The sequence below is a fragment of the Hyla sarda genome, chromosome 2 (assembly GCF_029499605.1).
Source record: "Hyla sarda isolate aHylSar1 chromosome 2, aHylSar1.hap1, whole genome shotgun sequence".
NCBI lineage: Eukaryota > Metazoa > Chordata > Amphibia > Anura > Hylidae > Hyla > Hyla sarda.
The window spans coordinates 72736238-72762096 of NC_079190.1; the positions used below are offsets into that span (position 1 = coordinate 72736238).

Here is a 25859-nt window from a genome sequence, read left to right on the forward strand (position 1 = left end):
CAGTATTCTAGGTTATAGTCTGTGGTATAGTGTAAGCTGTATATGGTAGGTATGGGTTCATAGGGTGTTACAAGGTACAGTATTATAGGTTATAGTCTGTGGTATAGTGTAAGCTGTATAACACCCTATAATAAACTATACCCAGACTGCAACCTATAACACTGTACCCTGTAACACCCTATGAACCCAGACCTACCATATACAGCTTACACTATACCACAGACTATAACCTATAATACTGTACCTTGTAACACCCTATGAACCCAGACCTACCATATACAGCTTACACTATACCACATACTGCAACCTATAACACCCTATAATACTGTACCTTATAACACCCTATGAACCCAGACCTACCATATACAGCTTATAGTGTACACAGAACGCACCATATAACACCTTAGAATATACATGTGCAGCCTGGAGGATAGCATAAGCTGTATATTATAGAGTGTTATATATTGCAGTATGGAGTATAGTAGAACCCTCTATAATATACAGGTTATACTATACTCCACACTGAAACATATAACACCCTATAATATAAAGTGACCCTCCAGCCATGAATGTTATTTCATAAGGGGAAACAGGGTGAGGATTAAAGGGGTACTCCAGTGGAAAACAATTTTTTTCCCCAAATCACCTGGTTCCAAAAAGTTCAAACAGATTTGTAAATTACTAAAATCTTAATCTTTCTAGTACCTATCAGCTGCTCTATGCTCCAGAGGAAGTTTAGTTGTTCTTTCCAGTCTGACCACAGTGCTCTCTGCTGACACCTCTGTCCATGTCAGGAACTGTCCAGAGTAGGAGCAAATCCCATAGCAAACCCGATCCAGTTCCTGACACAGACAGAGGTGTCAGCAGAGAGCACTATGGTCAGACAGAAAACAACAACTCAACTTCCACTGTAGTATAGAGCAACTGATAATTACTGTAAAGATTAAGATTTTTTAAGTAATTAACAAATATGTTTAACTTTCTGGCATAAAAAAATAAAAATAAAAAAAGCCTGCTTAACCCACCTCCTATTTTTTTTATCCAATTAAATAAAAAAATCGACCAACTAATCAATTATGAAAATAATCATTAGTTGTAGCCCAACTTCTATTGGTTTTCAAAATTTATTTAATTAATTTAAGAACCGCTCCCTTTTTACAATAGTTTAAGGTTAGGCTTAAGCTGGGGTCTCGTCTTTTATAAGCACCATATATCAGTGACATCATAAACATTTCACTACCTTGACCCACCCCCCACACAAAAAAAAGAAAAGAAATATAACTTCCCCCGCCCTCAACAGATTGTCGCCCTTTCAAAGTGAACAATGACGCTTTATGAACAGCAAACAGAGATCCCAAAATGTACCACTCACTTGACACATCAAAAGGTTATAATCCGTCGGGGTCTGAGTGTTTAGGCCCGGATCGATGATCAGGACGAGCAGAGAGAGAAGCAGGCTGCCTTGCGCTTATCTCCCTGTTCTGTGACTAAGACCTGGATGATGGCCTCATCAACTTAAAGGGGTACTCCAGTGGAAAACTATTTTTATTTAAATTATTATTTTTTTAAATGCTGATGTATAGATGTATACTACAGAGGAAGTTATTTTCTTTTTGAATTTCTTTTCTGTCTGACCACAGTGCTCTCTGCTGACACCTCTGTCCATGTCAGGCACTGTCCAGGTTTTTCTCCTGCTCTGGACAGTTCCTGAAATAGACAGAGGTGTCAGCAGAGCACTGTGATAAGACAAAAATAAATTAAAAAAGAAAAGTACTTCCTGTGAAGCATACAGCAGCTGATAAGTACTGGAAGGATTAAGATTTTTAAATAGAAGTAATTTACAAATCTGTTTAACTTCCTGGCACCAGTTGACTTTAAAAAGAAAAATTTCTACTGGAGTACCCCTTTAAATTATGAGTTCATCCAGGTTACGTGCCGCAGTCCGGAGAGAACACATTAAGCAGGCACTTCTTCCGGCTTGTTCTTGTGACTGCTTGGGATCTGAACACATAGACCAGTGTTTCCCAAGCAGGGTGCCTCCAGATGTTGCAAAACTACAACTCCCAGGAGTTGCAGTTTTGCAACAGCTGGAGGGACCATGCTTGGGAAACAGTGACATAGACCCTGATTGATTAAGTTTTTTTCTCATTTTATCAAAAAACTTCTCATAATTTAATAGTACAAGAGAATGTAAGAGATTTCATACTATATCCCATCAGAGAAAAATGCTTACAAGACAGACTAGAAGCTCAAGGAGAGATCAGGTTATATGTTGCCCGAACAACAATCTATGGAGAGGGAAGGGGTGAGGAGAGATGGTGGAGAAGGGAGTTCAGAGGTAGACAAAGCGACACAGAGACTATAATGCACAGGAATAGCACCACTCTTATCCATAGACTATGGTATTTCTTCTCCAACTTATTGACTTGACTAGATGAGCTACAATACCAGCAGACACATTTCAAGGACAATAATTGCTAGAAGAGACAGACCCTTTTTATTTTAATAGTGGACAATACTTATTCTATTAGGGTACATTCACACAAGCTGATCCCCAGCACGCATTACGCTGCGGATCCGCCACTGAAGAACCGCTGTATGCTGCCTTTACAGGTGCCTGCTCGGAGCAGCAATATGCCGCTACGAGCAGACACACTGCGATGTGCGAGTCGCTGCACATGCGCGGTGTACTCGCACATATCGCGGTCGCTCCCCCTGCTCTATGAGCTAGGACAAGAGCTGCCGCAATGTGGGAGTATAATGCGCATGTGCACGGCAACTCGCAAATCGCTTCAGTGTGTCTGCTCGTAGCGGTGGATTGCCGCTCCGGACAAGCACCTGTAAAGGCAGCTTACAGCGGTCCTTCAGCGTAATACGCACTGGGAATCCGCTCGTGTGAACGTACCCTTAGAGGAATTACATCTGTAGCTGTGAATACATACACGTCCCAACAGCCATCGGTACAGTCACAGCATCCTATAAACAGGTCAGTGAAATTATTGATGGAGTATCCACGTGGCCACGGAGACTTCCTGTATGTAAAAGGTGCTGGTCTTGTGTTATCAATCTCATTGCAGATGGAGACTGGCACCAATTCTGTGTCTCTGCTTATATCGGCTTCCTGAAAAACTACCTGGTTCTTGGCAAGGTTTCTATCTAGCTGGAGGTAAGTATTAAAGGAGAAATGATCCAGAGATAAAAAGAAGCACTTCGTCTGAGAGAGGTAAGAGCGCACATCATCAAAGCCCCGGAGACTCTTTCCACAGGGGGTTTGGTAAATGACATCCAGCTGCCTAGAGATGAGACTGGACTTTGCATGTTGCCTCTGGAAGTGGCATAAAAGTGGAAATTTGAGTGGATTTTCTCTTTCACTGAAGTACGGATTCACATTAGAGAGACACATCTGCCCACAGCTGTGCTGTTTGTAAAGAACATGTTTTGTGACAAGAGGAAGCGGTGCATCACTGGACTCCGGTTCTGAATGGGTTACGGTTTCCTCTCTGTTTAGAACAGAACAGAAATTCAGTTTTTATACCAAAAGGGAACTACCACAAATGTTCCTTAAAATAATTGATGGATATTCCTCTAAACAGGTACTTTGTGATCAGATATATCCTAGTCGCACTCTTTTTTTCTAAAGGCCCCTTTACACATGCAAAAATATCAATCAAACGAGCGCTCGTAGTAGCTCTCGTTCCTGATAATTAACCTATGAAAAAAAGAGCTAGCGAATGAGAAAATGCTTGTATGCTGGTTGCTCTTTTGCATGGGCAATGCAATCATTGTTATTGCCTGCACATTGTCCTGTGTAAATAGTGGATATGCTGCCAACAATTGTGAAATTAAAGGGGTACGCCACTGGCCAGCGTTCCAAACTAAATGTTTCAAATGCTCATTTCGCGCTGTGGGGGTCGGCCACGCCCCTTGTCACGTCACTGCCATGCCCCCTCAATGCAAGTCTATGGGAGGGGGCGTGACAGCCGTCACGCCACCTCCCATAGACTTGCATTGAGGGTGCGTGGCCGCGATATCACGAGGGGCGTGGCCGACCCTTGCAGCGCGAAAAAGAGCATTCGAAAAATGTAGCTCCGAATGCTGACCAGTGGCGTACCCCTTTAAGGGGTCACGCAAATGATCCTTCAAGTATTCCAGTCTGCAAGATAATTTATCTATGTGCAGGCTTATTAATCGAGCGCCCGCCGCCAATTGGTGAGATCAGTGATCAGTATTGGGGCCTGCTCAGCTCATTTGAAAAAGGCATGTAGAAAAAGAGGAGTGCAGCTCACAATAGTTAAAAGGGGGTTATCCACCATAAGGTGATATTAGTACTTACCTGTCGAGTTATGGACATGCTTAGGAAGGCTCTGTGCTTGTCTTAGGGCTAATGGCTTATTACCATAATGCTGGGGCTATCTTTTTTGTTAACTGGCTATTTCCTGTTGAAGTTTCCTTCAACAACTACAAATCCCATAGTTCCTTGTTTGTACATGTGATGTTACTGTCCACACACACACACACACACACACACACACACACACACACACACCAGCCACCCCACTCACTGAAACACATATGAGCTGCATTCCATTCAAAAGACCAGTGTTTTCTAACCAGGGGGCCTCCAGCTGTTGCAGAAATACATTTTATTTGCAGAATGATCTCTCTCTCTCTCTCTCCCACCCAGAGGTCGCTTCACCCATTGAAGCTGAAAGGCTTCCTGTCATCACCTGACTAGTGATGAAATGTCTCGGCCGCACTGCAACCTGGGAAAACCTGAGACAACACTCATTTTGTATTCTGTTAAAAATAAATATTGGGGTGAAAATCACAGAAGAATTGCAAGACCACCATCACACACAGGTGCAGACACTATATTATGAACTACACTAACTTTACAGCCCCCTGTAGCATAGTCAAATAAATAAAAAAAACTGGTTACCCCTTTAATAGGTAAAACTTAATAATACGATTTTATTATCTTCTATTTTTTATTCGTTCATCTATACTACTTCAGATGATTGCTATCTATAATACTTCAGCTGACTGAACAATAGAGTGGCGACCCTGAGGCCACAAGAGCCTTGCGGTACAAGTGGACAGACATAGAAATTGTGCCATCGGACAGTCTAGCTTTGATCTTTTGTATACACTGTAATACTTTTTATCCTCTGTCTTCTATAAATTAGAAGTTATCGCTTTATACTACTGCAGTCACATTAATTCATTTTATACACAATTTAGGGATTTCTTAAGGACGAATCTCTTATTCTCTCCATGTAAATGGGCCCTTACCCCCCTCTCTGCCCTCTTAACCCTCAGAAAGATCAAAGAACACAATGGAAGAATTCCAATATTATATAAATGATAGTTTTACCTTGCAACAGGAAGAGAAAGATCATATAACTATACATACACTTCACTATTTGGAGCTGATAGAGGTTCTTCCGTCCTTACTGGTTGACAATCCTCATCTTCCAGCAGGTTCTCTGCAGAACCTGAAAAAAAAAAGGAAATGATTAAACAATATGTAAAAAATGTCAATAATTTATATAGTGCTAAATACTCTACAAGTATTCCTCTTACATCTCTTCTATAGGGGTGTGGAAATAAAATAAAAAAATACTTGTCCAATGGACTAAAACGGAGCACAACCTACTTGTTCCTCATGACCATCCACTTGTCCTGGTACATAAAATAATTTCAACCAAAATAGTCTGCAAATAAGTGGATAGGGCCCCTGATAAAGTCCGCCCCATTAAGTAGGCAGTACACCCTTCAGGAAGGTATGTCCCTTATTCAGGTAGGTGCATCCCCCTCATCAGGTAGGTAGGCAGATAGGGCTTCCCTAGTAAGTAAATAACGCCCCAGATAGATATGCCCCCCAGTTGGTAGGAAGGGTGGGCTTCCCCAGAAGGCAGACAGAGCCCCAGATAGATATGTGCCCCCAGTTGGTAGGAAGGGTGGGCTCCCCCAGAAGGCAGACAGAGCCCCAGATAGATATGTGCCCCATTAGGTACAGCTCCCCCATATGTAGACAGGTCCGCAGATAGATATCACCCCCATCAGGTAGGGCTCCCCAATAGGTAGTCAGACCCCCAGATAGATATGACCCCCACCAGTTAGGGCATCCCAGTAGGTAAATAGGCCCTCAGACAGATATGACCCCCATTAGGTAGAGCTCCCCTATATGAAGACAGGCCCCCAGATACATATGACCCCATCAGGTAGGGCTCCCCAGTAGGTAGACATGTCCCATATAGATATGATCCCCATCACTGATGGGAGTCATATCTTTCTAAGGGGCTGTCTACCTGCTGGGGAGCTCCATCTGATGATTAGGTAGGGCTTCCCAGTAGGTAGAAAGGCCCCCAGATAGATATGACCCCAGGCAGGTAGGGCTCTCATTTAAACAATTATACTACCTAAGTCAGTGTTCTTCAACCAGGGTGCCTCCAGCTGTTGCAAAACGTCAACTTCCAGCATTCCCGGACAGCCTTCAGCTGTCCGGGCATGCTGGGAGTTGTAGTTTTGCAACAGCTGGAGGCACCATGGTTTGGATGCACTGCCCTGAGTAGATATGTTAGCCCCTAGTGGTAGGCAGGTCCTCCCTTTTGTAGTAACATAGTTCATAAGGTTGAAAAAAGAGTCCATCAAGTTCAACCTATAACCCTAATGAGTCACTACTGAGTTGATCCAGAGGAAGGCAAAAAACCCTCATACTAGAGGTAAAAATCCCTTCCCTACTCCAAATATGGCACAGAATAAATCCCTGGATCAACGTTCTGTCCCTATAAATCTAGAACCCATAACCTGTAATGTTATTACTCTCCAAAAATTGCATCCAGACCCCTTTAGTAAGTAGCCAAGTTTGAGTAGGTAACTCACTTCTACTTACATCTCCCTGTTCCCTGCAGGGACTTCCTGGCGGAGGTGCGTGCGGTGAGTGACGTCATCGCAATCGCTGTGCAGGACGTCAGCGTCCCGGCCTCCTGCGCGGCATGTGCGATGACATCACTCACCGTGCGCACCTCCGCCAGGAAGGCTCGCTATAGGCTGCATCATGCAGCTGCGGTCTATAGCATTTTAGTGATAGGGCAAGACAGTCTTGCCCAGTCATATGTGAATCCTTCCGGCATTTAGCGCTGCTTGCCTGAAGCAGCGCTAAACGCCTGAAGAATTCACCTGCCCGGCGCCTGGAACTGCATGTCCCGAGCGTCAGGTGATACAATTCCCACATCCCTGCTTCTATCTTCAGTAAAACTCAAAATCCAGTTAGTCCCCTTGCTACTCAGATAAACTAAGGCTCTCTTCAAAAGATATTAACCTGTGTGGACTGTTTTACAAATGTTATCTGACATCCCCATAATTCCTTGTTAAAGGAAAAAAGAAACAAACAAGAATGCTAAAAGAAAACCATAAATTAGTAAGTGATGTTCACATCGCTATAGGCAGGGGCTAATATTTTGCCCCTCAAGTAAAGCACTATTGGGGTTCGTTCACTCGGGCAGGATTCAACTCCTATAATTTGACAAAAAAAATTATAAATTAAATAATTATTTTTATTAAAAAAAAAGCTGAGAGCAAACGCAATACATTCAGATTTCCCTATTAAAATCCCTGAAACACAACACATTTGTGCCATTGCCACATTCGCAATTACATTAAAATATTCTTTATACTGCACTGTAAATTAGAAGGGAAAAAAAACAACAAAATAGTAGCATTGCTGCTTTTTCCCCATAACCCCCTTAAAGGGGTACTCCGGTGAAAAACTTTTTTTTTTAATAAATCAACTGGTGCCAGAAAGTTAAACAGATTTGTAAATTACTTCTATTAAAAATCGTAATCCTTCCTGTACTTATTAGCTGCTGAATACTACAGTGGAAATTCTTTTCCGTTTGAAACACAGAGCTGTCTGCTGAAATCATGAGCACAGTGCTCTCTGCTGACATCTCTGTCCATTTTAGGAACTGTCCAGGGTAAAAGGAAATCCCCATAGCAAACATATGGTGTTCTGGGCAGTTCATAAAATGGACAGAGATGTCAGCAGAGAGCACTGTGCTCATGATGTCAGCAGACAGCTCAGTGTTTCAAAAAGAAAAGAATTTCCGCTGTAGTATTCAGCAGCTAATAAGTACAGGAAGAATTAAGATTTTTTAATAGAAGTAATTTACCAATCTGTTTAACTTTCTGGCACAGGTTGATTAAAAAAAAAAAAAAAAGTTTTTCACCGGAGTACCCCTTTAAATAAAAAAATAAAAAAACACTAAAGAATATATTACAACTCAACAAACAAATCCTTATGAAGTTAGGTCAACAAAGTAATTAAAGCTATACTGTAGCTCTTGAAGTGTGGCATCTTATCGTACAAAAAAGTAAAATAGAAAAAAACATTTCATTTTTTACTTAGGCTGCATTCACACCTTGTTTTCAGCATACGGTTGCCGGATCTGGCTGGGGGAAGGGAAAACCGGGCGCTCCCGTACCCCAGCCGGTCCGATGCTGAAATCCATTTACTTTAATGAGCCGACCAGAGTCAAACGGTGACTCTGGTCGGCTCATTTTTGACCCGTATCCGGTTTTGTGACCGGAACTAAAACCGTAGTATACTGGGAGTCCCCAGCGGAGGGATCCCCGCGATCAGACATTATATCCCCTATCCAAAGGATAGGGGATAAGATGTCTAGGGGCGGAGTATCCTTTTAATGGTGTGAGCTGTTCCTTCACTTGTCAGTCAATATTGCCACCCTGAGGCTAGGTTTCCCCACAGGTTTTTTTCTGGTTTTTCTTTTTTTTTGTTTTGTTTTTTTTAAACTGCAGTTTTTGTGCCAAAACCAAAATGTGTATTCAAAAGTAACAGGAAATATAAAGGAAGGACTTAAAGGGGTATTCCAGGAAAAAAAACTATTTTTTATATCAACTGGCTCCAGAAAGTTAAACAGATTTGCAAATTACTTCTATTAAAAAAATCTTAATCCTTTCAATAATTATCAGCTGCTGAAGTTGAGTTGTTATTATCGGTCTGACAACAGTGCTCTCTGCTGACATCTCTGTCTGTCTCTGGAACTGCACAGAGTAGAAGAGGTTTGCTATGGGGATTTTCTTCTAAACTGGGCGGTTCCCGAGACGTGTCATCAGAGAGCACTTAGACAGAAAAGAACAACTCAACTTCAGAAGCTCATAAGTACTGAAAGGATTAAGATATTTTTTAAAGAAGTAATTTACAAATCTGTTTAACTTTCTGGAGCCAGTTGATATATAAAAAAAAAAGTTTTTTCCTGGATAACCCCTTTAAACTTCTTCCTACTGGATCCACTTATGACTTGGCTCAAAAACTGCTGTGGCAGTCTTCCTAAAAATGCCAGAAAAAAAAACCTGTGTGGAAACACACATAATCTAATACAACACTTACCACACTGGTAGGTTTCACAGTCCTCCAATTTTGCTGCATTCACTAACAACAGAGCTCTCACGTAATCTAAGAAGCAAAATGGAAAAAAAACATATGAATTTAAATAACCAGTAAAGTGACAAAATAGAGAATTTTTTTACATTTTTTTAAAGGAAGAGTTTTAGGAAGATTTTTTTTCCCTCAGAATCAGAACAAGATTTCTATCACATGAGCCCGTAGACACACAAAGAAGAAACATCAAAGATTGTCAAGAGAAAAAGACCACCTGGTCCACCCTTATATTATTTCCTCGATATAGATATAGGTTTACTCCATGCAGGCTTAAAGGGGTACTCCGCTGGAATAATTTTAATTTTTTTTAAAATCAATTGGTGCCAGAAAGTTAAACAGATGTGTAAATTACTTCTATTTAAAAATCTTAATCCTTCTAGTACTTATCAGCTACTGTATGCTCCAGAGGAAGTTCTTTTCTTTTTGAATTTCCTTTCTTCCTGACCACAGTGCTCTCTGCTGACACCTCTGTCCATGTCAGGAACTGTCCAGAGCAGGAGAGGTGTGCTATGAGGATTTGCTCCTACTCTGGACAGTTCCTATAATGGACAGAGGTGTCAGCAGAGAGCACTGTGGTCAGACAGAAAGGAAATTCAAAAAAGAAAAGAATTCCTGTGGAGCATACAGCAGCTAATAAGTACTTGAAGGATTAAGATTTTTAAATAGAAGTAATTTACAAATCTGAAAGACAAAACTAAGAAGGTAGCCAACCCCTCTAGGTTAGCATCAGTTGCCTGATACAATGATGTAGTAATAATGATGACTGGATCGTGCTTCAATTATAATATTTATTACACAATATAAAATACATAAAAAATAATAATTTGTAAACAATAAATGCTCAAAGCACAGGGCCCTTGTGCAGAGGGAATTAAAATGTAAAACTCTAAATATAAACAACCACCGATAGCTATCATTATTTTTTTTTTAGCAATGCAATGTCACTTTTAGTAATCCGGCCTCCGATAATCCAAAAATGAGTTCAAGTCCCATAGATGGTATAGATTCCAAATACTATGCATATAATAGATGTGTTATTAATTACCAGCCTGCAATAGGTCCCGTTAGAAAGTCACCTTGAGTTGAGATCTAGGGTCCGCACAGTTAGGGTGGTACCAGACGCTGGCATGCATCTTAGCGGCGGTCTGCCTGCCAAAGACCAGCTGGAAAAGTAGCCGCTTACTGATGTTTCGCTGCAGATGGTAACCCCACAATCAGGCGGGAGCGAGCGCATTGGCTCCCCGGCCACTGGCTGGGAGGCCACTCCTCCAGCACATCGCCGCCTCGTTGCCGCCGCTGTCCCTGTCCCTGCACGTGAACGGGCTAGCAAAAAAAATAAAAATACATAGGATGGTGGGAGCTACCCTTTAATGATAGCTATCGGTGGTTGCTTATATTTAGAGTTTTACATTTTAATTCCCTCGGCACAAGGGCCCTGTGCTTTGAGGATTTATTGTTTACAAATTATTTTTTTATGTATTTTATATTGTGTAATAAATTTGCACTTTTCATATTATAATTGACGCACGATCCAGTCATCATTATTACTACTACATCATCATTGTATCAGGCAACTGATGCTAGCCTAGAGGGGTTGGCTTCCTTCTTCGTTTTGTCTTTCCTATTTAAAACATCAGGTGTAGGTGTATAGCCCTCTTACCTCGGCTAGTTAATTGTGAGCTGCACATTCCCTGTTTTTTACCTAATTTACAAATCTGTTTGACTTTCTGGCATCAGCTGATTTAAAAAATAAATAAATAAATAAATAAATGTTTTCCAGCTAAGTACCCCTTTAAATTCAGCTACTTTGGATTTATCACCTACATCTGCTGGAAGTACAGGTACGCCCTGTGTCGTCTAGGGGTTGAATCAATATAAACAGAGATGAACACAGAATAAAAACCTGCAGCATAAAAACCGCACTGCATACAGTGTGTGTGTGAACATACCCTAAGGGTAAATTTACATGTGTCAGGTTGGGTGCAGAAATTTCTTCAACTATCACACTTATCAGAAATATTCCCATTAAAAATGTTCTGCCGCATGTGAACACACCCTTACATGGTCAGTCAGCCAGCAGCTGCTGTACTTATTCCGTCTGCTCCTCTGTCTGTAGCATCGTTCAGCAAAAAGGAGATTTTTTACACTTACCGTAAAATCTTTTTCTCAGAAGCTCCATTGAGGGACACAGGAACCGTGGGTATATCTTGCTGCCACTAGGAGGCTGACACTAGGCATACAAAAAAAGAAGTCGGCCCCTCCCAGCAGGGTATACCCCACCTACTGCCTTAGAGACACTCAGTTTTAGTCCCAAAGCAATAGGAGGAACCGAAAAATACAGAGTCCAGAGGGCGCCCAGTCAAAACTACAAACCAACAGACTGACAGGCGACCAAAACTCAGATCACAACTAACAACAACACAGGGTGGGAGCTGTGTCCCCCAATGGAGCTTCTGAGAAAAAGATTTCATTTTTATGGTAAGTGTAAAAAATCTCCTTTTCTCATTCAGCTCCATTGGGGGACACAGGAACCGTGGGACATACCAAAGCAGTCCCCGGGGGTGGGAAAACTATGTAACCCAGAATCAAGCGAACGGCAGAGCCACCGCTGCCTGCAAAACCTTACGCCCTAAAGAAGCGTCGGCAGATGCAGAAGTGTGCACTTGGTAAAACTTGGTGAACGTGTGCACCGAAGACCAAGTAGCCACCTTACACACCTGTAGGGCCGAAGCCCTGTTAAAGACCGCCCAAGAGGCCCCCACAGAGCGAGTGGAGTGAGCCGTAACCTCGGAAGGAAGGATCCTTCGCCTTGGAACAGTATGCTTCAGAAATGGCGGACCGGATCCATCTGGAGATGGTGGCCTTAGAAGCTGGCAAACCCTTGCGTCGGCCTTCCGGAAGGACAAACAGCGACTCCGACCGTCGGAAAGAAGAGGTGGCTTTGAGGTAAACTCGTAAGGCTCGTACCACATCCAGATTGTGGAGAGAACGCTCCGTAGGATGAGACGGAGCAGGGCAGAAGGAAGGGAGAAGGATATCCTCGTTCAGATGAAAGGATGAAACCACCTTCGGTTGAAAAGAAGGAACCGGTCGAAGTACTGCCTTGTCTCGATGAAGAATGAGGAAGGGAGGTTGACAAGAAAGAGATGCCAATTCCGAAACCTGACGGATCGAGGTCACAGCTACCAAAAAGGCGACCTTCCAGGAAAGGAAACGGAGAGAAATATCGCGGATAGGCTCGAACGGAACGGATTGCAAGGCACTCAGAACCAAATTCAAGTCCCAAGGGGGAGTAGGAGACCTGTAGGGAGGAATCTCGTGAGCAACTCCTTGGAGGAAGGTGCGAACCGATGAGTCAGAAGCCAGAGGATGCTGAAAAAGAATAGACAGCGCCGACACTTGACCCTTGAGGGAACTAAGAGCCAGGCGCGTCTCAAGACCAGACTGCAGAAACGCCAGAAAGTTCGGCAGAGAAAAAACGAACCGGGGAAAGAGAGCGGGCCTCACCCCCCCCCCCGAAAATAAGCCCGCCAAGTCCTATGGTAGATCCTCGCCGAGGATGGCTTACGTGCCCTAAGCATAGTGCGAATAACCGCAGATGAGAAACCGCGAGCCTTCAATACCGCTGTTTCAACCGCCATGCCGTCAAATGCAGCGGCTGTGAATTGGGGTGGCAAAGAGGACCCTGAGGCGATCTGGCAGTCGGAAGGGAACGTCCGCCACTAGCCGAACCACGTCGGAGTACAAAGATCAGCGGGGTCAATCCGGGGCCACTAGAATAGCCGGAACGCCTTCCACCTTGAGTTTCCTGAGCACTCGGGGAAGGAGGGGAATTGGCGGAAACAGATACGGGAGAGTGAACAGAGACCAGGGATGACGAGGGCGTCCGCGGCCAGCACCAGAGGATCTCTGGACTTTGCCACGAAGCTTGGAACCTGCCGGTTTAAGCAGGACGCAAATAGGTCCACGTCCGGAATCCCCCAACGACGACAAATGGACTCGAACACCTCCGGGTGAAGGGACCACTCCCCGGGATTGGGAGATGAGCGACTTAGAAAGTCGGCCTCCTAATTTTCCACCCCCGGAATGTGGATCGCTGATATGGATGGAACCATGCGTTCCACCCAGGTCAAAATCTTGGACACCTCGGTCATGGCGGTACTGCTGCGAGTGCCCCCTTTCCGGTTGAGATACGCCACGGCCGTGGCGTTGTCGGACTGAATGTGAACCGGGCTACCCCGAAGAAGAGACTCCCAGTGTCTGAGACAAAGGAATATCGCCCGGATCTCCAGGACATTGATAGGAAGCCTGGCTTCCCGAGGTGACCACCGGCCCTGGACTGTCCAGTCCAGGAGAACACCCCCCCCCCCAACCGAGGAGGCTCGCATCCATGGTAAGAATCAGCCAGTTCAACGGTAGGAACGAGCGGCCGCTCTGAAGGAGGGGGGAGTGTAGCCACCAAAGAAGAGACTGGCGAGTCGAGGCGGGCAGAAGGATCCGGTGGTCCAAGGACAGGGGGGATCCGTCCCACAGAGACAGAATAGCCCACTGAAGCGGACGGCAATGGAACTGTGCAAACGGGACTGCCGTTATAGCCGCAACCATTCTGACCAGCACTGCCATGCAAGTACGAATGGCATAAATATTCACCTGTGTCTGACACTTGACGAGCAATCTCAGCCAGATCATTCGGGGAGGCCCCGGACAACAGATCTTGACGGAGCTGAGAAGCCCACACCGCTTAGGCCTTCGCAACCCAGGTGGAAGAGAAGGCCGGAAGCAGGGAGGATCCCACCACTTCAAATGCGTATTTGGCTAAATTCTCAACCCGCTTGTCCGCGGGATCCTTAAAGGAAGCGGCATCTGCCAACAGTAGAGTGGAGGATTTGGATAAATGGGAGACTGGGGGGGTCCACAGATGGTGGAATGGTCCATTTATCGATAAGGTCCTGAGGGAATGGACACAGTCTTTAACCGTTTAGTGCCTTGGAAGCGCTTCTCCGGAAGCTTCCAGGCAGTCTCCAGAAGCACATCAAACTCCTTATGAGGATGGAAAAACTTAGGAGAACGAGGAGTACGGGCAAAGGAAACCTCAGGAGCAGGGTCAGAGGGTCCAGGGTCCTGTAGATGGAAAGTGTGCCTGACTGCAGACACTAGGCCATCCACCAAGTCAGACATGGAGGACAGCTCTTCAGAATCCGAATGAGGTTCTGAGTCTGCCAATTCACCCGGAGATCGGGAACGGTTAGTGGAGGTTCCTGATCTGGGCGACCGGGATCTAGAATGGCGGTTCGGGGAACGGCCCCTAGGATAGCGGTCGCGTGACCGGGAACGCCGCCTAAGAGTGGGGGATCTGGAGCGCGAGCGGCGCCTGTTTTCAGGAGAGGAGTCAGGATAAAAAAAACATGGGCGCCTGTGAAGACCCCGAACTAGCTTCCCGAGGGGGACGTAGGGAAGACTGCCTTAAGGCTTTAGCCATCTCCTTGGAAACCTGCGTCAGGTCTGAGATAGTCTGGGAGAGGGAAGACACCCAAACTGGGGCCGGTTCAGGGGCCACAGACCCCGAAGGAGCATCTTGGGCAGGGGTAGTAGGGCGTGAGGAAGAGCAGGCAGAACAAGTGGGTACAGCCGAACCCCCCGAAAATTTAACCCTACACCCTGTACAAGCATAGTAAGTGACCAAGGCAGGGGGCCGCCTGTCTGAGGGAAGGTTCAATGCTGGGGGTAGACATTGCCAAGCACAGCCAATTAGTGACAGAAGAACTGGAATTAGCTCACCCAGGTTCCTTCAGATACAGGACGGCAGGCTGGAAAACAGATATGGAAGACCCACAGGAGCAGCGTGTAGCAGCGTGTGAGAAGACCAGCGCTGGAACAGGAGTGATTAGAGGAGGCTCCTGTCACGTGACCTGAGGGAGGAGCTACTGTGCGCGCGCTAGCACGGGAGAGGCTGAGACAGCCTGGACCTGATAGGCTGAATCAGCCCTCCCTGTGCCGGCGCCAAGATTTGGCACTCACAGAGCGTGGGAAGGGGCGGAGCAACACTCGGCCGGGACCAGGCCGAAGTCTCGGCCTAAAGTATCGGCCTGATTCCCGCCCGAACAGACCTACAGTGAAGTCGGCAGCCGTCTCCCTCTGCGGGACGGCTGCCGGGGAACCAGACGACTGCCCGCGGGGTGGAGCCACACTCGGCCGGGACCAGGCTAAGTTGCTGACAAAGAGGCGGTCTGGTCCCGGTCACACCATGTGCCCTTACATGAAGCCCGCAGCCGTCTCCCAGTGAGGACGGCTGCCGGAATCAGCGGAGACCGCCCGCGGGGCAGAGCTAACTTCGGCCGGGACCAGGCTGAAGCTGCGGGCTAAATTAGCGGCCCGGTCCCGGACGAACATGCCGCCCGACAGAAGAACCGGCAGCCGCCTCCACTGCGGGAACGGCTGCCGGATAGTTAACTGGACGCCGTAATGCCGTCCAGGGGGGGGCTGCAGTTGACTCACCATGTGTGAGGAGCTGCAGCCCGCAGAAAACATACAGAGAACAGACTGTCCAAGTAAAGGTCCCCTCACTGTCCTTACCCCACATCATAAGGGGTCCCCCCCCCAAATAAAGACTTGTCCCCCTTGGGTAGCCCTAGAGATAGAGAGGGGTAAGGGGTGTAGGGAAAACTTACCTGAACATGGAGGTATACTTACCTCCTGAGAAGGTCTGTCCCCAGCAGTCTTCGCCAGACTAAGCCTGCTGCATCATGCCAAGCTTCTTTAAGCGGGGCGAGCAGAGGCAATAGGTGACCCGGACCCAAGGTACAACCTGGTGCTGGCCGGTGGCTAGGAAGGGTTAACGGACCATACAGTATGGAACCGTGCCCTCCAGTCGCATGTGGGGAAACAGGTAGGGCCATGCTCCTGTCGCCCCTACCTACAAAAAATAAAAAAGAAGAAGAAAAAGTCTAAACACTAACTCTAAAAAATTATTAAAAGACCAGGCCTGGAGCAATCCAGGCCCGTGTTGCCTCCTATGACACTAAGCTAAAACTGAGTGTCTCTAAGGCAGTAGGTGGGGTATACCCTGCTGGGAGGGGATGACTTTTTTTGTATGCCTAGTGTCAGCAAGATATACCCACGGTTCCTGTGTCCCCCAATGGAGCTGAATGAGAAAAAGCAGCATGTTTGTTGAAAATTCACCTCAGTGTTCCCTCAATATCCCAATAAAGATATAAAAATGTTTACAACAGGGAGATGGTGACAGCAGGTGATGAGATAGCAGGGGATGATGCGTCATTGAGAGAGGGAAGAGGCGCGGCGCGGAGCTGCTGAGACAACACCACACTGATAATGAAAGGACAACACAACTGTCAGTTGTAAGTGAAGTAAAATCATGCTGAAGCCAGTACTATTTGTGATAACACTATATTGTAAAGTTATATATCTTGGAGTGTTATTTTTATTTAAATATATTTTTTCGATATCAGAATACCCCTATAAGAAAGGAGGCAAAAGTAACTACAGCAGTACATTATGTGACAATCTAACCTTGTTTTGTTGCTGACTCGTCTTTGATTTTCTGCCACAGAAGTTGCAACTTGCTCTGAACCTCCTTAAACAAAACATCCACCTGCCCTGTTTTGCGCTGATTCTGCCAGAATGTTTTAGCTTCACCTGCAAAAGCAAAAAAATCCCCATTACTCCAAATCAATACATCCAGCTTGTCAATATTTTCTACCAGACCCCTCACTGAATGAGCTCCACCGAAATGCACTTTGTTATCAGAAATTGCTGCTAAGAACAAATGAATGGTAAACTAAACATAGCACAAAGCAATATCACTTAGTTAACGGATAATGGGGAAGATTTATTAAAGCTTGTGCAGGGGATCAGTGGAGCAGTTGCCCATAGAAACCAATCAGGTTCCTTTTTTAGAGGCCTTTTTAAAAATGAAAGAAGTAATCTGGCTGCTATGGGAAACTATTCCAACCTTCCTTTGCACCTAAAAAAATCTCCCCCAAATGTCTTTTTTTTTTTTTTTAAACTGTGGCATGTCGCGTTTCAGCATATATGCCTTCCTTAGCTGGCTGTCTATCAGACATGTCGAAATGTGTTCTGTACCTATTTCCTTGATGTTAAAAACATGAATTATAGGAGTAGTCCAGTATTGAAAAACGTATCCCCTATCGTAAGGATAGGAGATAAGTTTCAGATCGCGGGGGGGTCCGACCGCTGGGGCCCCCCGCGATCTCCTGTACGGGGCCCCTGCAGCCTGCAGGAAGGGGTGTCGACCACCGCACGAAGCAGCAGCTGACACGCCCCCCTCAATACAACTCTATGGCAAAGCCGGAGCGATGCCTTCGGCAATCTCCGGCTCTGCCATAGCGCTGTATTGAGGGGGTGTGTCTGCCACCGCTTCGTGCCGGGGCCCCCGTACAGGATATCGCAGGGGGCCCCAGCAGTCTGACCCCCCGCGATCTGAAACTTATCCCCTATCCTTAGGATAGAGGATAAGTTTTTCAGGACTGGGCTACTCTTTTAATAAACCCTGACTGGTTAAATGGGTACTCCACAATGTCTGATCGCGGGGGTTCTGCCGCTGGGGACCCTGGCGTTCACGGCTGCGGCACCCCAGACATCCAGTGCATGGAGTGAACTTCGCTCTGTGCCGGATGATTGGCGATGCGAGGGCGGAGGTTTGTGATGTCACGGTCATGCCCCGCTCGTGACGTCATGGCCATACCCCCTCAATGCAAGTCTATGAGAGGGGGTGTGATGGCCGTCACGCCCCCTCCCATAGATTTGAATTGAGGGGATGTGGCTTTGATGTCAAGAGCGGGGTGCGGCCGTGATGTCATGAGCCTCGGAGCTCCACCCGACGCTCTAAACGAACGCTGGGTGCAGCGGGGAGATCGCAGGGGTCCCCAGTGGTGGGACCCCACGATCAGACATCTTATCCTCTATTCTTTGGATAGGGGATAAAATGACTAGGAGTGGAGCACCCCTTTAAGCATCACTGCTGAGTGCCGGGGCATAACTTTTCTGTACATGCTGGACTTCTCCTACCATGAGCATTACCACTCACAGATGTGCAAGACATCAATAAAAGGAAGTTAGAAGATGGTATCTGTACGAGTTCTTAGTGTAAAACCCTAAAACACTTACAGAGTAAGGGGCTGAAGCAATCTACAGAGCCCCCCACACCTTGAGTTGCCATTGGCCTCACCCCAGAGAAAGGATAGTGATCCATTACAGTCAATGGTCAGGATCTCGCTCAGGTAAAGGCAAAGATGGGCAACAGCTATGGAAAGGGCCTGGTATTCTAACTGTTACAGCCCTTTGTTCTAGCAATAAATATCCTCCTTTATCACAGTGCCCAGTGTCTGCCGCACTGTACTTCATGTGCTGGGGGTCAATACATTTCACAGTACCCCACAGCCTGGTTGCATTACAATGGATACATGCATATAAAAATGCAACAGATCTGCATGTGTTGCCAACTCTGACTGTTGTACATAGAGTGCACAGCATTGACTCTCCTGCACAGGAGAGCTATCAAGATACATTACTTAAAGGGATTGGGGATAAGATGTCTGATTGCGTGGGTCCCGCCGCTGGGAACCCCCACGATCCCCATGCTGCACCCAGCGTTCCTTTAGAGTGTTGGTTTAAGCGCCGGAGGCTCGTGATGTCACAGCTACGCCCCCTCTATGCAAGTCTAAGGGAGGGGCGTGACGGATGTCACACCCCTCCCTTAGACTTGCATAGAAGGGGCGTAGCTGTGACGTCATGAGCCTCTACTCTGCATCGCACGTCATTCTGCACGGAGCGAAGTTTGCTCCGTGCACCGGATATCTGGGGTGCCGCAGCCAGGATCACGGGGGTCCCCAGCGGCAGGACCCCCACGATCAGACATCTTATCCCATATCCTTTGGAGTACTCCTTTAAGAAACATAAAAATACTATAAAAATGAAGTGTCCCACTTACAAACAGAAATGTTTCTGGTGTTCTGTACTGAAGAGATGGAAGATGGATCGGTTGCTTCTGCATTTGTCTCTTTCCGTTTCATTGCTCTTCTAAATACCAAATGTAAACAAATAATGAAATAAACAAGCATCCAAATATTTCATTTTCTAATGCTCCCTAAAAATATATAATGTCATAGCCAATGTCATATAATGCTACACAAACATTTATAGGATCATTTTCCTGAAAATTAAGGGGCTAGCTGTGCAGGAAGACCCTCCACATCCCACTAGTTGTCAGGATACCTGTAAGCTCTATTCAAGGTGGGCAAGTCTGAGCTGCTAGAGCGCGTTTCGTACCCAGCAGGTCAGCTGGTGTAAACATCCCCCTTCATTCATCTCTATGGGAGAGGCGGAGACAGGTCCCCTCTAACCCCTGGAGGACCCTCATACAAAATAAAACATCTAAAGATTGGATGGGTATCGTTTTAATCCTAATGACCCACAGAATAAAGAGAACATGTACGTTTTACTATAAAGAGTACAGCATAAAAACAACCCCCAAAAGTGATTTTTTTTCTTCAACCCTACCTGCCCACACCCCAAACACACAAATAATTTTTTTAAATCAAGGGTGTGATTACAAAGTGGATGGAAATATAAAACCCATGCCTTTTAAAAGGAGAGGAGGACAAAAAACAAACACAGAAATTGAACTTGGCTCTGTCCTCAAGGCCCAAATGGGCTGTGTCGGGTATCTTTGGTGCCCCCATAAAAACGAATGGAGCAGTGTCATCTGAAGCACGCGCTCTCTCTCTCTCAGAGCTGGGGCATTCTTCTGAAGATCATGGGGGAGGTCCGAGTGGTTGGAGTCACAAACACTCCATCCAGCAACCCCCTGATATCAGACACTTAGGGGTAAATTTATCAAAACCTGTGCAGAGGAAGAGTGGTGCAGTTGCCCATGGCAACCAACCAGATTGCTTCTTTCATTTTTAACCCCTTAAAGGGGTATTCCAATGCTCAGCGTTTGGAACAAACTGTTCCAAACGCTGGAGCCGGCGCCGGGAGCTCGTGACTTCATAGCTCCTCATTAGGTCACGCCCCCTCCCATAGACTTGTATTGAGGGGGCAGGGCGTGATGTGAAGTCATGAGGGGGAGGGGCTATGATGTCACAAGCTCCCGGTGCCAGCGTTCGGAACAGTTTGTTCCAAACGCTGAGCAGCAGAGTACCCCTTTAAGGACCAAGCCCATTTTGACCTTAAAGGGGTACTCCGCCCCTGGCATCTTATCCCCTATCCAAAGGATAGGGGATAAGATGTTAGATCACCGCGGTCCCGCTGCTGGGGACCCCGGGGATCGCCGCTGCGGCACCCCACCATCATGACTGCGCAGAGCGAGTTCGCTCTGTGCGTATTGACGGGCGAGACAGGGGCCGGAGCAGCGTGACGTCATGGCTCCGCCCCTCATGACATCACGGCCCGTCCTCTTAATGCAAGTCTATGGCAGGGGGCGTGATGACCGCTACGCCCCCTCCCAAAGACTTGTATTGATGGGGCGGGCCGTGATGTCACGAGGGGCGGAGCCGTGACGTAACGATGCTCCGGCCCCTGTATTGCCCGTCATCACGTGCAGAGCGATCTCGCTCTGCGCAGTAATGATAGCGGGGTGCTGCAGCAGCGATCCCGGGGGTCCCCAGCAGCGGGACCCCAGCGATCTGACATCTTATCCCCTATCCTTTGGATAGGGGATAAGATGTCTAGGGGCGGAGTACCCCTTTAAGGACCAGGGCAATTTTATTTTTGCGTTTTCGTTTTTATCTCCTCACCTAAAACGCATCTCTTATATTTCCATCCACAGACCCATATGAGGGCTTGATTTTTGCATGACCAATTGTACTTTGTAACGACACCTCATTTTACCAAAAAATGTACGTCGAACCCCAAAAAATATTTATTTAGTGAGGAAATTTAAATGAAAACCACAATTTAGCCAATTTTGGAGAGTTTCGTTTTTACACTGTACACTTTACAACATGACATGTTTTCTTTATTCTGTGGGGTCAATATGATTAAAATGATCCCCATCTTTACATACTTTTCTATTGTTGTACTGCTTTAAAAAATAAACTTTTATTTTTTTACAAAATCAGTATTTTGAGCACCTATAACTTTCATTTTTCCGTACTTTTTTTTCACATTTGCTTATATGAAACTTTTAAATCACTTTTTATTTAAAAAGTTATTTAAAATGTGACAAAAAAGCAGCAATTTTGGACATTTTGGATCCGATCACCCATTTAAACACATGCATTGCCACAGATGCTGTAATCTGTATTGATCATGTCATCTGAGGGGTTAATGCCGGACATCAGCGCGATTGCCCGGCCGGGACCTGCAGTGCATGAAGGCGCACCACTCCTGGTGCACGAAGTACCTCTGCACCAGGACGTACAATTACATCTGTGGTCGTTAAGGGATTAAAGAGACCTGCGAAAAAAGAAAAAAAGGTTATCTGATTGGTTGCTATGGGCAACTCTTCCTCTACACAGGTTTTGATAAATCTCCCCCCTTAGCCCTCATGCAGAGCAGACCGTGTGGCAGCAGTACAGAATAGGTGAATGAGAGCACCAGGAAGATGGAATTTGGGCTGGAAAGAATCATGTGGACACCGGTGAGTTTAATGGACCCCTGTTGTCCATTTTGGAAGATCATATTTATATGGTTGTGGGGTTCACCCACACTAAACCCTATACACGGGGTTATAATGCGGGTGAACCGCATCACAATAAGGTATCACTCCATCTCCAGTCCTGTTCGGGAGATATACAATTGTTAACATGGAAATGGCTGGCTTTGTGCAATAGAGAACCGACATACCTGCCTCTGTCCCCTCTGCTCCGATATGCCCACCCACCTCACATAGGCAAAGGAGTTCTATGAATATTTATGAGGTGGGCGGGCATATCTGTGCAGAGGGGATGGAGGTAGGGATGCCGGGTTGTGCCTCTATTGCGCAAAGCCAGCCATTAAAAGATTAGCAATTGAGGGAATACAATGGGTATTTCTGGCACTGGGCCGCAGATCCGGGTAAGTGATACCTCATTTTAATCCGGGTATTGGGTTTAGTGGGGCTGAACCGGATGTCAGTTTCCCCTTTAACTACAGTCCTTTACAGTGTACCATCCTTTCTGAATCACCCTGCACTCTTGGTACAGTTTTAGTGCCCCATGGAGGTGTAGTATTAGTCCTCTATGGCGGTGTAGTATTAGTCCTCTATGGCGTTGTAGTATTATTGCCCTATGGCGGTGTAGTATTATTGCCCTATGGCGGTGTAGTATTATTGCCCTATGGCGGTGTAGTATTATTGCCCTATGGCGGTGTAGTATTAGTCCTCTATGGCGGTGTAGTATTAGTCCTCTATGGTGGTGTAGTATTAGTCCCCAATGGCGGTGTAGTATTAGTGCCCCACAGAAGTGTAGTATTAGTCCTCTAAGGCGGTGAGGTATTATTCCCCCTAGGTGGTTTAGTATTATTCCTCCATGGCGGTGTAGTATTAGTACCCCATGGTGGTGTAGCATTAGTGCCCCACGGCAGTGTAGTATCATTCCCCCCGGGTGGTGTAGTATTATTATTCCCCCCCCAGGCGGTGTAGTATTATCCCCCCCCGGCGGTGTAGTATTATTCCCCCCCCCCCCCCCCCGGTGTAGTATTATTCCCCCCCCCCCCCCCCGGTGTAGTATTATTCCCCCCCCCCCCCCCCCTGGCGGTGTAGTATTATTTCCCCCCAGGTGGTGTAGTATTATTTCCCCCCCCCCCCTGGCGGTGTAGTATTATTACCCCCCCAGGCAGTGTAGTATTATTTCCCCCCAGGTGGTGTAGTATTATTTCCCCCCCCCCCCCCCCCCCCTGGCGGTGTAGTATTATTACCCCCCTCCCCCCCAGGCAGTGTAGTATTATTTCCCCCCCCCCCCCCCAGGCGGTGCCCACTGGGAGTTGTAGTTTTGCCGCAGCTTGAGGCACCCTGGCGGTGTAGCATCAGTGCCCCACGGCGGTGTAGTATCATTCCCCCCGGGTGGTGTAGTATTATTATTCCCCCCCCAGGCGGTGTAGTATTATCCCCCCCCGGCGGTGTAGTATTATTCCCCCCCCCCCCCCCGGTGTAGTATTATTCCCCCCCCCCCCCCCCCCGGTGTAGTATTATTCCCCCCCCCCCCCCCGGTGTAGTATTATTCCCCCCCCCCCCCCCCCCTGGCGGTGTAGTATTATTTCCCCCCAGGTGGTGTAGTATTATTTCCCCCCCCCCCCTGGCGGTGTAGTATTATTACCCCCCCAGGCAGTGTAGTATTATTTCCCCCCAGGTGGTGTAGTATTATTTCCCCCCCCCCCCCCCCCCCCTGGCGGTGTAGTATTATTACCCCCCTCCCCCCCAGGCAGTGTAGTATTATTTCCCCCCCCCCCCCCCAGGCGGTGCCCACTGGGAGTTGTAGTTTTGCCGCAGCTTGAGGCACCCTGGCGGTGTAGCATCAGTGCCCCACGGCGGTGTAGCATCAGTGCCCCACGGCGGTGTAGCATCAGTGCCCCACGGCGGTGTAGCATCAGTGCCCCACGGCGGTGTAGCATCAGTGCCCCACGGCGGTGTAGCATCAGTGCCCTATTGGGGTGCAGTGGCATCAATACCAGGACACACAGATAAAATGTCCTCTGCCTTCCAGCAGTATGTGGATCACCCGCAGCCTCTATACCAGTGTTTGCCAACCAGCGTGCCTCCAACTGTTGCAAAACTACAACTCCCAGCATGCCCACTGGGAATTGTAGTTTTGCAGCAGCTTGAGGCACCCTGGTTGGGAAACACTGCTCTATACTATGAGCTTCCACTTACAGTGACATTACGGTGCCCGCTTCGCATCAGTGTGGGACCCCGCACATCAGCCTGGGGTTATTGCAGCCAATCACACTGCAGCAGACACACCGCCCGACTCGGCGCCATCTTAGGTGAGGGTAGATAACCGCGCTGTCACACCCGGTCACGTGCTCCGGGCATACTCCCACTAGAATGAACTCACATGTCAATAAAGTTTTCTCTGGCGTTCTTGTGTTTACAAACGCGATGGCCCCGCCCCTTTCGCCCCGCCCTTCTCCCTGTCACTCATGGCTGTTGCCATGGTAGCGGCGCAGTGTCATTTGCTGGGCAGCCCAGTACGGAAGCGCCAGCTCTTCCTGACACTAGAGGTGGGAGCCCGGAGTGCGCGGTGGACACGGACAGGTCTGTAGCCCGTATTTATACGGTTGTCTGGCGGGTGTCATGTGACTTTTGCTTGTGCTGGGGTCGGGCTGACGGCATCAGGCCTCCTGAACCCGATTCTCGGAGTGTGATGCTTTATACACCGGAGGTGACAACTACCAGGCTTCTGTGGAACTACAAGTCCCAGCTTACCCTGAGGGAGGCTTGTTGCGACGGGGCATTTTGGGAGATGTAGTTCCACAGCAGTTGGAGAGCTGTCATAGCCAATCATGTTGTAGTTGTACAGTGGGTGTGGCTACAGAGTCAAGGGGCGACTACACTATTGTGGGGGGAACATAAAGGACATAGCATAGACATAGATGTGTGTGGCATACTGATGGGGGTACAGATGTGTGCGTGTGTGACATACTGATGGGGGTACAGATGTGTGTGTGAGTGTGAGACATACTGATGGGGGTACAGATGTGTGTGTGTGTGTGTGTGACATACTGATGGGGGTACAGATGTGTGTGTGTGTGTGTGTGACATACTGATGGGGGTACAGATGTGTGTGTGTGTGTGTGTGTGTGACATACTGATGGGGGTACAGATGTGTGTGTGTGTGTGTGACATACTGATGGGGGTACAGATGTGTGTGTGTGTGTGTGTGACATACTGATGGGGGTACAGATGTGTGTGTGTGTGTGTGTGTGACATACTGATGGGGGTACAGATGTGTGTGTGTGTGTGTGACATACTGATGGGGGTACAGATATGTATGTGTGTGTGTGTGTGATACATACTGATGGGGGTAGAGATGTGTGTGTGTGTGTGACATACTGATGGGGGTACAGATGTGTGTGTGTGTGTGTGTGACATACTGATGGGGGTACAGGTGTGTGTGTGTGTGTGTGTGTGTGTGTGTGTGACATACTGATGGGGGTACAGATGTGTGTGTGTGTGACATACTGATGGGGGTACAGATGTGTGTGTGTGGCATACTGATGGGGGTACAGATGTGTGTGACATACTGATGGGGGTACAGATGTGTGTGTGTGACATACTGATGGGGGTACAGATGTGTGTGACATACTGATGGGGTACAGATGTGTGTGTGTGTGACACACTGATGGGGGTACAGATGTGTGTGACATACTGATGGGGGTACAGATGTGTGTGCGGGACATACTGATGGGGGTACAGATGTGTGTGCGGGACATACTGATG

General features: G+C 47.1%; 2 protein-coding genes across 3 annotated transcripts in view; one reads left to right on the plus strand and one right to left on the minus strand.

Moving 5' to 3' along the window:
• SETDB2 (SET domain bifurcated histone lysine methyltransferase 2) overlaps positions 1-20639 on the minus strand; it is a 228918-nt gene extending 208279 nt beyond the window's left edge. The window contains exons 1-5 of the mRNA XM_056560069.1: positions 19431-20639; positions 16991-17116; positions 9413-9478; positions 5414-5495; positions 2943-3500 (exon numbers count right to left, since the gene is read on the minus strand). Coding sequence (XP_056416044.1) covers positions 2943-3500; positions 5414-5495; positions 9413-9478; positions 16991-17116; positions 19431-19560 — 962 coding nt within the window. The 5' untranslated portion in view covers positions 19561-20639. The remainder of the gene's footprint in view (positions 1-2942; positions 3501-5413; positions 5496-9412; positions 9479-16990; positions 17117-19430) is intronic.
• Positions 20640-24521: 3882 nt separating this feature from the next.
• The window catches only part of CAB39L (calcium binding protein 39 like), a 117351-nt gene continuing 116013 nt past the window's right edge, over positions 24522-25859 (plus strand). The window contains exon 1 of one of the 2 annotated variants that reach the window (XM_056562063.1): positions 24522-24674. The gene's annotated coding sequence lies outside the window, so the exon portion shown is untranslated. The remainder of the gene's footprint in view (positions 24675-25859) is intronic. The other variant, XM_056562064.1, reaches the window with a different exon arrangement.